The 17164-nt window shown below is 34.6% G+C and overlaps 2 protein-coding genes across 3 annotated transcripts; one reads left to right on the top strand and one right to left on the bottom strand.

Annotated features, from left to right (window-relative positions):
- The first annotated feature begins 775 nt into the window (after positions 1–775).
- LOC110726438 (agamous-like MADS-box protein AGL65) lies at positions 776–7142 on the top strand. Of its 2 annotated transcripts, XM_021905918.1 has the most exons (12): positions 776–1731; positions 2019–2279; positions 2748–2807; positions 2896–2914; positions 3022–3086; positions 3169–3184; positions 3266–3327; positions 3970–4066; positions 4596–4643; positions 4744–4871; positions 5086–5467; positions 6684–7142. In XM_021905918.1, exons 2-12 carry the CDS (start codon positions 2095–2097, stop codon positions 6693–6695), a joined length of 1074 nt encoding a protein of 357 aa, XP_021761610.1. In that variant the 5' UTR covers positions 776–1731; positions 2019–2094; the 3' UTR covers positions 6696–7142. The 2 variants fall into 2 exon arrangements, with proteins under 2 accessions (XP_021761610.1, XP_021761609.1); XM_021905917.1 differs by lacking the exon at positions 6684–7142 and having other exon boundaries at positions 5086–6675.
- Positions 7143–7475: 333 nt separating this feature from the next.
- Positions 7476–9444, bottom strand: LOC110726440 (chlorophyll a-b binding protein 4, chloroplastic-like). Its single transcript, XM_021905919.1, has 3 exons — positions 9078–9444; positions 8064–8479; positions 7476–7800 (listed from the first exon to the last, which is right to left on the bottom strand). The coding sequence occupies exons 1-3, from the start codon at positions 9290–9292 to the stop codon at positions 7664–7666; spliced, it is 768 nt and encodes a 255-aa protein (XP_021761611.1). The 5' UTR covers positions 9293–9444; the 3' UTR covers positions 7476–7663.
- Positions 9445–17164: the final 7720 nt, after the last annotated feature.

Raw genomic sequence — 17164 nt, 5'->3', positions numbered from 1 at the left:
TAGGGTGTTTAAGGGGGGGTTTTTGGGGCTAGGGGTGGGGATTTTTGGGGTGGTTAGGGATGGAGTTTTCGGCGGCTGGGTGGGGTTTCGGTGGGTTTACGGCGGCTAGGTAGGGTTTTCAGGGTGGTGGCTTTGGCCTATGGTGGTCATGGTGGTTTCGGGGATGGGATTAGGGTCATGGGGTGATGTCGGGGGTGGGTTTTGGTCGGCGGGGTGGTTTTGGGGGGGTTCCGGCCGGCCGTTTTCAAGGGTTTAAGGCGGCGGCCGGCCAGTTTTTGGCGAGGCTAGGGTAAGGGATAGGGTTTCACGGTGGCTGGGGGTGGGTGGTGGGTTTTTTTCTTCTTTCTTTTTTTTAAAAAATTATTTTTACCTGTTTTTGTTTTTAACTTTTTTTTATTTTGACCAATTATTGAGCGACACGTGACTTTAAAAAAAAAAAAAAAACATTTTAACCTGTTTAACATGTTTTAGGTAAAAAGGTCTGTTAAAAGAAGATGACATACAAAGGTGGGATTGCCTCTTAATAATCAAAAGGTGGGATTGTTATTGTCAGACTACGCAAAGGTGAGATTATTTATTTCCATCTTTCCAAAAAAAAAAGGTTAATTTATAAGACTAATCAAGCTATTTTATAAAATTGGGTGTATAATAAATAGGAAATTTTTATTTTTAACACCTCAAAAAATACGAAAATGATTTTTAACACTTAAAAAAAATAAAAAAATAAAAAAAATAAAAATAAAAAAAATAATTTAACACCATTGAAAAGTTTTAAAAAAATTGATTTTACCTCCACTAAAACTCTAAAAGTTACTTTTAAATTTCTATAGGTTGTAAGGATCATTATTAAACACCTCATAAAACTCGATTATTAGTAATGCGTAAGGTCCACTAGTCCACTAACCAAAAATATTTAGAATTGATATTGAATTTGAGCTACTTAATTTTAAATCAGATTGGACCACAATCCTAATTCATATAATTTTACCACCACTAAAACTCTAAAAGTTACTTTTAAATTTCTGTAGGTTATGAAGATCATTATTAAACACCTCATAAAACTCGATTATTAGTAATGCGTAAGGTCCACTAACAAAAAATATTTAGAATTGATATTAAATTTGAATTACTTAATTTTAAATCAGATTGAACCACAATCCTAATTCATATAATTTCAAAGCGAATCAAACCTAAACCGAAAGCCGAACTTTCACCCACTACCCCCTAAACAAATCACACTAGCGAGTGTTTTCCCCGGGAAAATCGGGAAATTGGAACAAGAAATGGGTGCCTAGAAATGAAGCATAAAAGGGTTCATAAATCAACGTTAGCTATTTTCAAAAAAAAAAAAAAATCAAAGCTAGCTCCTCTGCAATTGCAAACAAACAAACAAAAACAATACAATTTCATGGTTGATAAAATTGTTTCTCTCTCTTCCTCTCCTTGTGAATCTCCAATCTCCCTATTTCACTCGCAAACCCAACGCATAGAACTTTCTAACACCGCCCGATTCTCCAGCCTCTACCCCCCGTAATCACAGCTCTGCCTGTCAACCCCTTTTTTCCAGCTTCCCTCTTTCTCTCTCCTCCCTCATAATCTTCTTCCATATTCTTCTTCTTCATCATCATCTTAATTCTGTTATCTATCTATACCATTTTTGGGTTTCTAATTTTTTCATTCATTTCCCCTTTTTCTGGGTTTTTCTCTTTTTTTGGATATCTATCTTGCATGGTAGGTCCTATTTTTCCTTTGTTTCTTTTTTTAACTATTGCAATTTTTGTCTTTCTTTGTTTTTTGCATCTGGGTTTTCAATTTTTCATCATTTTTAATGATATTGATACGTACCCTTCATTGTTTACAATCCAAATTCAAATTATTAATCTATGTAATGTAGACGGGATTCGATCTCAGGTGTTGGGTACCACCCGCGAGACCATTTAACATGCTAAACTTGTGGGTTATTTGCTATATTATGTTGTTGACAAATGTGCTAATTTTGACAAGTTTGTGTTGTTAAGGATGCATAAGAAAAAGAAGTTGCAAAGGTGATTGGCGGTTGTTTGGCCGGAGAGCATTTGCTGATAATCTTGAAGAATGGGAAGGGTTAAACTAAAGATTAAAAGATTGGAAAGCAGTAGCAACCGTCAAGTAACCTACTCGAAACGGCGCACCGGAATCATTAAGAAAGCTAGGGAGTTAGCTATCTTATGTGACATAGACATTGTTTTGCTCATGTTCTCTCCCACAGAGAAGCCAACATTGTTCCTTGGAGAGCGTAGGTATAATTATATTGTTACTATCTTGTTTAATTTGCTTGGTTTTTCTTATTTGTCAATGTTACATCAATGTATGTATGTATGACTTTAAAGTTTAAACTGTATAATATTGTGATTTTGAAGAGGGGATAAAGTGAGATGGTATCTAATCATGTTTCCTTTGGAAGAACAAATGTCTGAAAATTTAATTAGTGACATGATTAGGAAGGATTATAATGAAAGTAAGAAACTATTAACTATGTATGTTACGAAGGTTGCTCTTAAATTGCTATGAAGCCACTTTGACTTGTGAAGGGTATAGTAGTGCTTACTTGATTTAAACTTTATAATGTCGATATTACTTCTGCTGATAACTAGTTGTGTTGTGTAGAGAACGGCAATCATTTACCCAAGTCTTTTAATATATAAAACATTATCGAAGTGTATTCTATCATTATGTTTTTGAAATTTTGTACCTGTATGCATTTTCAGCAACCTTGAAGAAGTCATCACCAAATTTGCTCAATTAACTCCACAAGAAAGGGCAAAGAGGTTTGAATTAACTTTTGCATAATTAACACCAGTTTTGAGATTTTGATTTGAAAATCGTGTCTGAATGTTTGTTTATTTGTTGCAACAGGAAATTGGAGAGTCTTGAAGTAAGAATTCCCTTTCTTCAAGTTACAAGGTCTAGCTGTCTTTTATATTGTATTTTTGTATTCTGAATTTATGCATGCGTTTTTATTTCTCTTTCTTTTATACATAGGCACTAAAGAAAACTTTTAAGAAGTGTGACCATGATGTAAATATAGAAGACTTTGTTGCTTCAAGGTATGCAATTATAAGTTTTTTTTTGTATCTTCATTAAAAGAACAAACTTTGAAAGGATCTGATGTTATATTTTGCTTTGCAGTGGTCAAACGGCTGAGGTATGATTGGTTGCTCATTCACTTGAATGATTTACATGAGACCTAGCTCTTTCTTTGTGCTTCATTTGCTGATTTGAATAGGAACTGGCTAACCAAGTGGGGCTGTTGCAAGCACAGATTACAGAAGCACATAAGCGATTGAGGTGCACCTTTGACTATTAACTATACAAGTATTGCTTTTTGTTAAGCGTTTTCCGGCAGGAACATTCACATATTCATGTAGGCTATGCTCCAAATTTGTTGCAGTGTACATGAAAGTATTTAAATATAGTTCCCTCATTATTGTTGAGGTTTTCAATGTTCTAGCTCAACCTGCCAATATTATACGAAGTATTTGCTATGCTTTATGCATAGCCTCTGTGTCTTATCCACTTGTGCCATTGATCTAATATGATGAATGCTATTCGTAATGTGTCTTTTATATGTTTCTAGTTTTGAGAGGTATTTAGTAATCTTGTTTAGGTTTCTATTGCTATCTAGAAAACTTGGCAGTTTTTTTAATTTCACAAAAATGGTGAATGCTAGAGCTTTCTTTTCTTCCACTGCCAAATGAAGCTGTGTTGAACTTGCAGTGAAATTCCTATATATTATCCTTTTTGATGTGCTGCATTGTTTGGCCTACTATAATGGAAATGATATAGGGGAGTCTGTAAACCTCAATTGTACCATGTTTGGATGCACAGGATGATAGTATCATGTTGTCTGTCTGTTAATAAAGGCATTGTGTGTTGAACATAATTTCAGTCCATAATTTTTTTTTTTCCCATGGTTCTTTTATTGGACAGCTGTTGGAGTAATCCTGATAAGATTGACAATGTGGAGCATTTACGGCAGATGGAAAACTCCTTGAAGGAATCAATTAACCAAATCCGCTTACACAAGGTACAGATATGTTGCACCTGCATTTATTTATTTATTTTCCCATTCACTTTACCTCATCATAGCTTAATTCTACTACTACCTCCATATTAGAGCTAAGTTTACATTGCTTTAGGGCACAGAGAGTAAGGAGGGAGAAGAAGTAGGCCGAGAACGTGGGTGGGTGTGGTTCCAACTAAAGAGATATATTAGAGAGAACAAAAGGCAGTATGTTAAACTGTAACATAGCTATGAATCCCTAAATGATAAACGTTAACATAGCTTCAGGATAGAAGGAACATTATCATTATCATTACGTTGACTTTTTCAAAAAGAATTGGAGGGTGGGGTGAAGTTATGGGCGAAGGTTTCCTAATGTCAGTATATATGGACATTGTGCTAGAAAATTGTTGCAAAACTTCCTTACTATAAATTTTAGAGGAAAGAATTCTTTTGTTGATATACTTACAATCTTGTAATAAGTCATAACTAATCCTATAATCCAACTGCCGATCTTCATTTGTAACTAATGCATGGAATTTTCACTTAACAGGAAAATATTGGAAAACACCAATTTATGTCTCTAGACTGCAGTAACCAGGTAACTACCTACACATTTATTGTGATGGAAATCATTCTTTTACTGGCTAGCATACTTTCATTGTCTTTGGAAGATCATACAATTACTGTTCATATTTCAGTTTCAGAATGGGATGCATATTCCTTTGATGATGGGTAGTATGCAAGAATGTCAGCCGTTATCATGGCTTTCGAGTAATGACAATCAACATTTACTGCTGTCTGAAGACCCAAACTTTTTATCTCATAGGTGAGTCCTATTCCTTTACTTCCTTGAAATTTATCTTGCCAAATTGTATAAAATAGTCATGCAGTACTTTGCATGATTTTGTTAATAAGTTATCATTATGTGTTGTGTTGTAAAATTGATATCATGATTAATTCTTTCAACAGCAGCAGTATCTTTCTTCTGCCTTTTCTTCAATATACTTATGTCTGTTCTATATTATCAATGTTTTCTTTAGAGACATGAAGTGTACCAGTGATGCTTCTCTACCTGGATACTCTGGATACTACGGCGATGCCAAATTAGAAATGGAAAATGCCAGACAATGTGAGAACGCAAGACAAGATTGTGGTAGCTTAAATGAGCTGACTGCAAATGCATGCATGGGAGTTCAAATTGGCGAGCAATATCCATACTCCCCATATGGAAATATTAATCTGCCCGAGGAGAAGAAAGTGATGCCAGATAATGGGATCAATTTTCAAGGCAATCCGATGGATTACCAAATTCCTGGTCAATTTGATATGCCTAGGTCTATATATGATACAAGGCCTCAACCATGGGCTCCTGCTGCTTTGCAATGTCCCATTCCTATGTTCAATGAAAATTCATACCCACAGGTTGGTTCTCAATAGCATCTGATATTGTGTTGGTTGATTCCATGTCCGATATCTTGATTTTTGCCATTCTTTTCTAGGTTCCCTGTTAAAAGAGTTTCATTATTGCTTTTAATGGTGTATGATAATGCGGTCTTAAGAATATTCTTGAAGCTCAAATGCTGTCATATGGCTCTCTGGTTTGTCTTCAAAAATTTTCTTTCTTTATTCTTCTTCCTTCGAACAAGTTACAGCTATTTAAACAATTTGCCAAGCCACAAGAATCTGAAATTCTGTCTAGCCAATAGCCATGCTGTGAAAATCATGTTATTTGGTTATTCACCAAAGACCACGGGGATTAAACTGTCACCTGTACACCATATGACTCGCATTCCCTTTTTTGGTTTTAGGCCTGTCTTGGCTAACACTTACTCCTTATATCTTGCACATCTTCCTCTAGCTGCCAATCACCACTACAAGTTCAATGGTAAAAAAAAAAAAAATTCTAACTTATGATGAAGAATGCAGCAGATAGATGGCATTTAATTCTTGGGCAAATAATCTTTCATGGACTTGACAACCCAAGCTTCAATTGGACTAGAAGTCAAATACAGCGTAACAATTATAAAGTAAATAGACGGGAGGGAAGGGAAGGAGGGGATGAGTAAGGGAAGGGAAGGCAGGGCAAGGCAAGGGAATGTGTACCCGTGCATTAGTGCATTTTCCTACCAAATCCTAGGATATGGTTTATTTAAAGGAGAGTAAAACTGATCCTGCTCTCTCTCCCCTCTTCTTTCCTTCCTTTCAAACAAGGGGAAATGGATACCTCTACTTCCCTATCATCCAAATTCTTTAATTTTACATGGTTCACCTGAATTAGGCTAATTTAATTACTGTCAAGTGTGTTGGTTGCCTGTGAAAGATGTTATCCTGGGAGTTTATTTTGATCCTTTCATAAGCAAAGGAAAAATTTTCTGGCATGAGCCTTTTGTATATTATGAAGTTTTAGTTTTACACTTTTATGATTTCTATTTTTTGGTTATATATTGGTTAATAGCTCCATAATTGCTTGATAACATCTTAACGTGAGAATACAATGTCACAGCAAAGATATTTTTTAAAAAGCCAGCAAAATCAGGATGCTGACACACTTTTCTAAACTAGTACTTGTATGTGTTTAAAAAAATTTATGTTGTGACATGATACTATTTAACTAATAATTGTTTTAATCTTGCTGCAGCTTAATTTGTGACTGAGGTATTGGCTAATCCACGATAGCCACCAAAAGAATAGGGCGCATGTTAGCAGAAGCTTAAATTTGCGATGAATGTCAATTATGGGAGCATAAAAGCTCAACTAATCAAATCTTATGTTCTGGATGATACATTTGTGGATGTCTGATTTGGTGGGTTGTCTGATTTCCCATAACACTTGCTGTATAGTATATTATGTATAGAAAGTATAGGTGGATACATGTAGCACATTCTTGAAAAAAAATACAAAGTATGTCAACTGTGAATAGGGCCTTTTTACTCCCTTTATCTCATTTTTTTTGGTTTTTCTTCCCATTTTGGGGCAATTTTGCTGAGGTTTCTAGTGACCGATCCTGTAAATTAGAGTTCTGCACTCTGCAGAGTTTACTGTAACTTAAAACATGCTCCGAATCACATAATACATTACACTTTTTTGCTTATAAAGATATCGAGATTGGTCTTCTCCAAGGAACTACTAGACTTGTAACCTTCCAACAAATTGATGTAACCTGGTAATCACATTTACAATGATGACAAACGGGGTCAGTTTGGGTATTTTCAATTTCATTCACATTTGGGTGGTGAGTTATTAGATGTTTGGATCAGGTCGAATTATGATTTTCAGAGTTTTGTATGGTAAATCCGATCTTTGTATTCATTTTAATTTTCAGATAGTTTGAGTTTGAATCGAGTGATACTGGGTATGCTAAATGCGAGTTGGTTATTCTGAATTGAAAGTAGCTCAGGAGTCTGAGAATGTCAGTGTGCTGCTCATAAGGGGGGTAAAGATATCATTTTATGAAAGCTAAGGTAGGTAAAAACAGAAGTGCCAACTTTAGTTGTCCTGTACATTGAAAACCCTTCAATAATTACCAGAGAAGCTCAATATCATACAGTCCACAAAAGATTTGATTGTTACAAAAGAACTATGATAACATGGTCTTTCCTTCTACTAGTCGAGTTGGACTTAGTTACCATACAATGTCTGGATAATGGTGTTGTGCCATGGGTCTGATAGATGCTGCAGAAGGTTGTCAAAAGGCCCCTTTCCGGTCACGTTGTGCTGCACGATGAATCCTAAGAATGCCAACATTGCCAATCTCCCTGCCAAAAATGAATCATACAAAGATCAGCTCGGTTTTGACACAAATTTCCATCAGATTACCTCAAGTTCTAGTCCTACTTCACTAAGCAACTGCATATTTAGCTAAAACAGCCAATTATTATTCCTGCCATAAGTATAATTTCTGAAGGTAGGGATGTACGTAGTGATCTTGGCCTAGTCTAGGTTCCACAAATCGACTTACTGAAAAGAGAACAAAAAACAGTTGCATACTATAAGCATTAGAAGAGGAAAAAGGCGATACCATTAGCAAGCTCCTTCTCCTTAGCCTCAAGAGTAGGTGCAAAGTTGAGAGGGTTGAATATACCACCAGGGTAACCACATTCATTAGGAGGCAAGCTGTATTGCTTGAAAATCGGGTCTTGGTTAACACATCCAGGGTTCTTGATGTCTTGCCATCTCCTTATCTCCACATAGTGGAACAAGATGAACTCAATCACAAACAAGGTTGATGATGAGGCGAAGTACTCTGACTTCCCTGCATCATACCATTTAGGCACGTTGATAATTCCGATACTTGTGAACACCTCTGGTAGCAGCATACCGGCCACTCCAAGCATCGCCCACCGGCCATTCACTAGCTCGGCTTGCACGAACCACCTCAAGTTCTCTGGGTCCTCAGCTAGTCCCAAGGGATCAAATCCATTGTCTCCTGGAAGACTGAATTATATTGTACACAAAAGTGTTATGTTCTCTTTACAACTTGTACACAATCTGTACAAAATTATTGTCTATCTACTTCACCAAATATCATCTAATCATCTACATCTGACATAATTGGCTTAAACTAAGGTCACAATTCTTAAGGCAACTTGTTATTAATAATTTTTCAGCTAGATTCTTTCAACTTTGTTATTACTCAGTTAAAAACAACAACAATCATGATTTTAAATGTTTAATGTACATAATTGCATTGGCCTTTAATTTTTTATGATTAAATTATTTTGCCTAAATATGTATTATAACAGCTGATACTTGTTTCTATCTACTCTTCATCACTTAATATTAACAAGAACATAATACAAAATCAATCATTAATCATTACATAATTTTTGTTAAAGACGACAACTTTTTTTTAAACATTTCATGTTCCGTACTATCATGTAACTAATTATTACAAGTAAAGGGGTTACAATTTTAATAAAATAAATTGCTTTTACCATGCATGAAATACTCTTGACACTTAATAATTCCGTTGTTAATTTAGAAGACTTGATCAACAATAGTTAAAAGAATTTAATTAAGTGTTAAATGTTACCTGCCAGTAAGATAGTCAGGAGAAGCCAAACCAGGCAACCACTCTCCTTTCTTAGCCTCAACCTTAAGAGAACTAGTAGTTGTAGTAGAGGGCAACCTAACATTGCTAAGACCACATTCCTTGTTAAGCTTCCCTGGAACACCAGTCAAAAACCTCGATTTCGATGCGCACGGGCGGAAACCGGCGATCGAAGCCTGTGTAGTCACTGCTGCCATCCTCAGTTGATCAATCAAATATTAATTCAACCAAACTAGCTTGTTAGCTAGGCAGGAAAAAAAAAAAGATGTGTCACAAAATGTTGATGTTATGTTACACTATCCCTTGTAATTTCATTTCTAGTGCATGTCTTGTGGCTCTTGTTTATTGGGAATGATATGTTATTTTGGTGACTTGGATTTTTTTTTGGTGGGGTAATCCAACGGCTAAGATTGGCTTTTGAGTCTTATAGAGATGGAGATTAGCCAATGAGAAATGGTTTTTGCTATCCTTATCTAATGTTATATCCATATATCTATTGCTTTGTTTTTGCTGGTTTTTAAAGATTATATGGGTCCCATTTTAATGCCACGTAGGAAGATTTTTCATAGCTTGAATCTTAGTTACCCATTTAGCAATTGACAGCTGGTAGGCTGTATTTCTTTCTTACCATCTATATTATGCATGATATCAAAATGTGATCAAATATGTTCTATTGTTCCCTAGTATGATGAGGAATAAGTAGGATTTGAGTTAGTACTTGGGTAGTGTTAGAGAGAACCATATTGTATAAACAACAAAGAAATATTAAGCAAAATTAATAATGAATTATAATGCCATCTTTTTTTTTTTTTTTAGTTGATGAAACTTATCTTCACTTAAAATAAAGTCATTCATTTGTATTTAATAAAATATTAAAATCTGATATAGTCTATTTGAATTAATGTGTTAGTTTGACTAAACTTATTACACTAATGTATGAGAAAAAACATAGTCAAGTGAATTTTATTAGATTCGTCACATTGTCTACTCTTCAAATATGTGATTTTCAGAAGTTATTCTTACACAATTAGGGAAAGTAGCAATAAGTAATCGAACATTAAAGTAATTAGGGAAATTCTCAATGGTACTCATCAGTTTTTTTTTTTTTTTTCCAATGATAAACACTAAAATATCAAATTATCTCTGGTAATATATAAGTTATAAAACTAATTAAGTGGTAATATTAGTTAAACATTTTAAGAAAATATTAACTATGGTTAATGTTTTAAAAGGAAGGGAAAAGTGAAATGCCTAAAATACTCATATTTTTTTTTAAAAAAAAACCCACCTACTTCTTCCCCCCCCCCCCCCAAACCTAGCCCAGCCCAGCCCCTACCTACCCACGACCCCGACGCCCAGTGGCGGACTTGGGCTTAGACCTGGTGGGTCAAGTGACTCACCAGGCCCAAAAAAAAATTTAAGTTATTTTTTTAAAAATAAAAAATAAAAAAAAACTAAAATCAGTTTTCCCCAAATCCCGAATTCAGTTCAAACCCTAGCCTTCTTCAGTTCTTCTCTTCGCCAAATCGCCAATTCGCCTCTTCCCTTCAATCCTTCATCAATCAACTCCAACTCCAGTTCTTCACTTCTTCAATCCTTCATCAATCATCTCCAACTCCACTTCTTTTGGAAACGCATACTTGTATTGTTATCGTAGGGGACAAGCTAGCTTAAGGGTTGTGGCTATAAATAAGAATATTGAACATTAGAAAAAAGCATTATAATAATAATACTTCGCCTCATCTTCATTCTTCACCAGACGGCCAGACTTCCTCAAGGACTTCCTCAAGCCCTAGCCTTCTTCTAATCTCCTATTCTCATTTTGCTAGTAAGTTGATTTCTAATTTTTAGTTTAAAATTCTAATCTTTAATTTAATTCAGTCTAATTAGTTAATTTTATTAAACTTTGGTTGAAACTTTGGTTGATTTTTAGTTAACGGCTTAACGCTTCCTCTTCGCTAGTTCGCTCATGCCTACAGACTCTTACTCTGCTGGTATCAATTCTACCTTTTTGAGTGCTGAGATGGCTAAAAGTTCATTCAAATTCGAGCACCCTCTTGGTTTGTTACAATTTCTTGATTTGGGATTTTTTTTTTCCTGAAAATTTTGGTTTTGTACTTTTGTTCCGTGTTATTTGGATGTTTGATGATCAAATTTTGTGAAATATTTATCTGGGTTTGTTTTTAAATATGAATCTTCGAAGCATTTTTGGCTTTTCTTGGTGTAATTTGAATATTTGGTGATCAAATTATGTGAATTATGCATATGGGTAGTTTTTATAAGACTATATATGAATGTCGGAACAATTATGCTTGTTATGTTAATTATTGCAGTAATTTGTATCTTATAACTTGTAATTTGATAAAGGTTTTGCTTGCAAAGTTTAAAGTCTTGTGTTTTTTATAATAATGAAATATAATTAAGGATGTTGATTTGATTGATGAACTGTTGTGGTCTCTAAGGTCAGTTGAATATTCTCTCTTTTCATCTCCTTGTTTCATATACTATTACTGTTTAAATGATTTTACTTGTATTTGGAATTCTAAATTTTGATTAGTTCTCACTTCAATATATGAGTCGCTCAGAAAAGTTGATTTTTTTTGCTCGAAATATTTGGATGTATTTTTTAGTACTATTTCTTGGTTGTTTGGTAAATTTTTTTTTTTACATATTCGATTATCGATTGTGACTCACCAGTCGGAAATTCCTGGGTCCGCCACTGCCGACGCCGGAGCAACCCCACCGGTCATTTCCTCTCTCTCTTTCGCGGCACCCACCATCATTATCATCATCATCATTTTCGTAGGCGTATCTCGACTGCGATTTTGAGAAATCGGTGTTTTATTCGTTGGAGAGCGTGGTTTTGATGCAGATTTGCTTCTGGATGTTCGTCGGAGGTTTTGTCGCAGGTAACATGAATCTGGAGCTAACTTCACGAACCCTAGGTCGAAATCGACGAGGTTGTTGGGAATTCGTCGGCATCGGAGTTGAAATTTCAGATGATATTTGGGGTTTAGGGTTTTCCGATGCCATTGTTGGTTGGGGATGGTTGGGGTTTTTCGAGGGTTGGGGTTGCGTCCTAAGGATTTAGAGTTTCGTGGGAGTAGGGAGGGGGGATGGTGGTTCGTGCGTCGCCGACGCCGGAGGGTCTGGGTGCGGCCGGCGCCGGGGGAAGGGCGATCGAGGCTGCGCGGGTGGTGGCTGGCGGTTGGCTGGTTGTGGTGGCAGGGAAAACTGTGGTCAATGATTTTTTTTTTTTTTAGTTAATAATTTAATTGTATACAATATGGTTCTCTCTAACACTACCGGCGGTGGCTAAAATTTAAAATTTAATTAATTTAGTTAATATTTCTTAATGGTGTTAGAGAAAACATAAATTGTAAGTGAAGGAGTGGCCTTGTTGTCACCATTTACTGAGTTCAACCCTATATTGTTTCTGTCCCTTAAAGGCTCATGATAGCATTTAGTTAATTAAATGAGTGTTATGAGTCATGTACGTAAATGGCTAAATTAACGGTGTAAAGGCAAGATAGATGATTACAACCACACAAATAGGTTATCAAGGTATCGTGGGCTCAAGGGAAGCACTCCGACCTTTTATATTTCCGGGTTTGTAAATTGTCCAAATGCGAAAGCTATACACACAAAATCGTATCATTTTCGTAGGTTTTGGGACCTAGTATCGAAAACTTTGGCATAATGGGGGATGCAACCTGGGATCAAATAATGGGCTCTTGCGGTGTCGTGGGTCTATGGGTAGCATCCGAACCTCTTTCATTTTTGGTCTAGAAAAGTAAAAAATTATCTAAAATTGAAAACTAATACAAGTACACAAAATTAAATCATTTATAGAGGTTTCGGAACTTGGTGTTGAAAACTTTCAAGATGGTAAGTGATGCATCGCGGGATAATATACATAATGTTATTTGAAATCATAGACATATACAAATACTAATTGGTCATATAATATAAGAAAGCAAGTTTTGAAATCATAGTTTCTTTCTTAGTTGATCGAAAGCAAGTTAATTAAGAAAGCAAGTCGCGTATGTAAATGCCTAAATTGACGATTAGAAGACAAAATGAACAATTCCAAGCATCCAAATGAGCTCTCAAGATATCATGGGGTTCATGAGAAGTACCTGAATTCTTTCATTTTGTTCTAAATAAAAAGTCAAAAAATGTGCAAAACTGAAGGATATATGATGCACAAAATTGAATCAATTTTGAAGTTGAAGGTTTCGCAACTTGGTGTTGAAAACTTTCGGGATGGTGGGGAGCGTATTTAAAAATCATAATGTTGTTTGAAACCATATATGGTCATGCACAAATGTACGTGGTGGCCTTAGTTGATTAAAGGAGGCGTGTACATAGACGACTAATTTTTGGTTTACACAAAATGGATGATTTTAACCACCTTTATGGCCTCTTGGTGTGTCATGGGATCCATGTGAACCATCCCAACCTCTTTCATTTCCAAGCCCATAATAGTTGATAGGCGTGTCGCGTACCTAACAAAAATAACCAAACTAACTCTACTATGTAGTTGAGCAAGTAGGGATTGAATCCCACAAGACTAAGGACTAACTAATTAAACTAACTCAAATTAATACTAAGCAAGTAACCAATCAATATCGAGAAATCTAAACTAAAACAAATATTAACTATTAATCAACGGAAATAATACGGAATTAATCAAGAACTAAAAGACATCTAAGATTAAGTATCCCCACTAATACGAATCAATGCACAAAAACCATCCCTTATCCCTCAATTAAATCAATCAACATTCCAAAGGACGAATGCTCCTTGTAACAATACTAAGAGTTTCTTTCGATCAACTAATATCTTCCCTAATATGCAATCATACCTATTCTCATGAAATCATACATATTAAAGACATTAAGAACAACATCCTATAAGTCGAACAATTAGCTATTCTCATGCATAAATAAAGGCTCTTACTTTTAATTAGGGTTTTATAATCAATTAAGAATCAACTCTCGTTGCAAACCTAATCATATTCAATAACACTATTTCTAGTCGTTTATTGATAATAAAACCAACCCTAACAAAGAAGAATTATAAATTAATTAAATTGGAAATTGGGAATCAATTAACACATCAATCTATATTAGGGTTCAACCTAACCCTAGATTGTAAAACTACTCAAACATGATAATTAAATAAATAAAATAAACAACAAGAGAAAACATAATAACAACAACAATAATAAGAGAGTAAAGGAGAAAATACTTGAATTGAATTAATGGAAGCTTGAAAATAAATCTTCAATGAACAAAACTTGGAAGAACAAAAGAGAAAAAAATAACGAAGGTAAAACTGAAAATAAAGAATATGAAAAGTCTCCTTATTTATCTTCCTATTAGCCTATTTATATCCTAGTACAAAACTAGGAAATTCTATCATATTAGGAATCTAAACACATACATGATAGTTAAAAGAACGGCCACAAGCGGGTTGTGGCGGGGAATAATTTGCCACAGACGGGTTGTGGAGTAGGCTGCCACACGTCCCATTGCGCACTAAACGTTTCCTCTAACAAATCAAACCACAACCAAGGAAAACATCTAGCAAACCAAGCCCTTTTCCTACAAAAACAAAATAAAACATACTAAGGAAAGCAATATCGAAATATGAAGAATAATAGCTCTAATAGATTAAGAGAATGGAGAAAACACAATAAAATAGAATCAAATATAATATATAAATCATGTATAATAGCGTGTTATCAATAGTCATCAAAAATTGTTCAAAACAAAAGACTATAATATACGAAATTGGATCATTATTAAAAGTTTCGAGATTCAGTGTAAAAAATTTTCCGGATGGCAGGGGATGCAACCCGGGATTATATAAATTTATTTTGAACCATATACGACCGCTAGTAGGTCATACAAAGGCCTGCAGTGGTCTCGAATTAATAAAGGGACATGTGTACATAAACAATTAAATTGACGGACGATTCCAACAATTCAAATGATCTCCTGAGTTGTCGTGGGATTAATGGGAAGCGCTTTGACCTCTTTAATTCTCGTATCTGGAAAAGTCGAAAATGTCCAAAATTGTCTATATAATACACTTGTTAAGGACTTTTGGGATAGTATAGGATGCATCTTAGTATAATGGCCTTGAGTTAATTGGTGTTAATATATAAATGGCTAATTTGCATTTTAAAGGAAAAATAATGGTTGATTTCAACAACCTAAATGATCTTAGGTGCCGTGGGATGTATGGGAAGTATTCCATCCTAGTCCAAAAAAATTGAAAATTATCCAAAATTGACGGTTTTGTGATAAAAGGGTCGGAGCTTGAGCTTAAGCTCTCACCATAATTCTTGTACCGGATGCGAGTCAGAACTCAATCCGTGATCACAAATTCTTTAAACAGACGGGTATACACTAATTTATTGTAAAATGGGTTAAAGTTATTATAAAAGTATTTAAAGTTACCCTTTATACTACAAAAGTAATTGTTTTTCTAATAATAAATTTTATCTTACAAAAAACTTATAATGTATTAGATTAATCATATTAGTCTTTATAGTATGTAATCACGTATTTATAAGAAATTACACATTAAAATAAAAATTCAAACCAACGATAAATTAAATGTTACCCTTTAAGTGATTAAAGTTACCATAAAATAGTTAAAGTTACACTCAAACTGATTATTTAACAATAAATTAACGCACACCCGTTATACATAACACTTATTAATCCGTGATTGTTTGGTGAATAGAACCCAATGAAGTCATGGTGACATCGAGTAATGGGCCTGGTCAATTTGTGAACAAACCGTGATGTTTGTGTAAAAGAGCTAAGCTCAATCTCCCATGTCATCCTCATTGGGCTGGACATACTTTTTGACCAGCCTGCTGAATTTTTTGAATCCATAATTCTAATTTGAATTTATGAAGAATAGTCTGGAGTCTAAAATGTTTACATGACGAACCAATCTGATCTACTGAATTTTGATCATATTTGTATTCATTTATAGTTTATACTTATCAAAATAAAAAAAAAAGAAATTACAAGTGCATAGTTTTATATTCTTAGTTAAGTTTTAGTTGCAACTTTTACTATAATTAAATGCTTAGTATTAGTTGTAACTTTTCCAAATATTTCCCTTTTTGATAAATTTTTTTGCTGAAAATGTCAATATTGCCCTTATTTAAAAAAATTAAACATATACTTAGATAATTAATTAAATTACACTAACAACTTAATCTGAATATAAATTTGGTCGGTGGTTTTGGTGATTTACGGTGGGTTTGTGGGTGGTTTTGGTGATTTTCGTGGGTTTGTAGATGGTTTCGATGGTGTCGGTGTTGGTAGGTTTAGGTGGTATCGGGGGTTTCAGTGGCGGTTTGGTGGTGTCGATCGGTGGTCTGGGTTTCTGTGGTGTCGATCGGTGGTTTGGGTATAGGGGGTTTCGGTGGTGGTGGTCTGGGTTTGGGGGTTTCGGTGGTGCGGTGGTGGTGGTGGTCTGGGTTGGGGGTTCGGTGGTGGTGGGTGGTCTGGGTTTAGGGGGGTTTTGGTGGTGGTGGCCTGGTGTGGTGAGTGGCTTGGGTGGTTAATTAATCAAGTTTATTTTATCTCTCTCCTCTTTAATCACATACCCATTTATCTCATAATCACCATTAACAATTTTTGACTTGGGATCCATGTTGCACCTCAAACTTGCAACTAAAACTTAACGAGGTAGTATCCAACTTTAATAATGTTACTCTTGTATTTTTTTAAAAAAAAAAAAACTTTTAATAATGTTACTAATTAATGCAAAAGTATAGACATTTTAAGAAATTATGATCTACTATTCCAACGTAGTATAGATTTACCAATTTTCATTTGATCTATTCAAATTTCAAATTTTTTTTTTCAAAAATTCTCCAAAAAGGCAAGTGTACGTTAATTTATAAAAGACGGTTTAAAATTATTTTAAAAGTATTTTAAGTTATCATTTATACTACAAAAGTTATTATTTTTCTAATAATAAATTTTATCTTACAAAAACTTATAATTTATTAAACTAATCATATTAGTCTTTAT

Source organism: Chenopodium quinoa, unplaced genomic scaffold, assembly GCF_001683475.1.
Source record: "Chenopodium quinoa cultivar QQ74 unplaced genomic scaffold, ASM168347v1, whole genome shotgun sequence".
NCBI lineage: Eukaryota > Viridiplantae > Streptophyta > Magnoliopsida > Caryophyllales > Amaranthaceae > Chenopodium > Chenopodium quinoa.
This window is presented reverse-complemented; position numbering and strand designations above follow the sequence as displayed.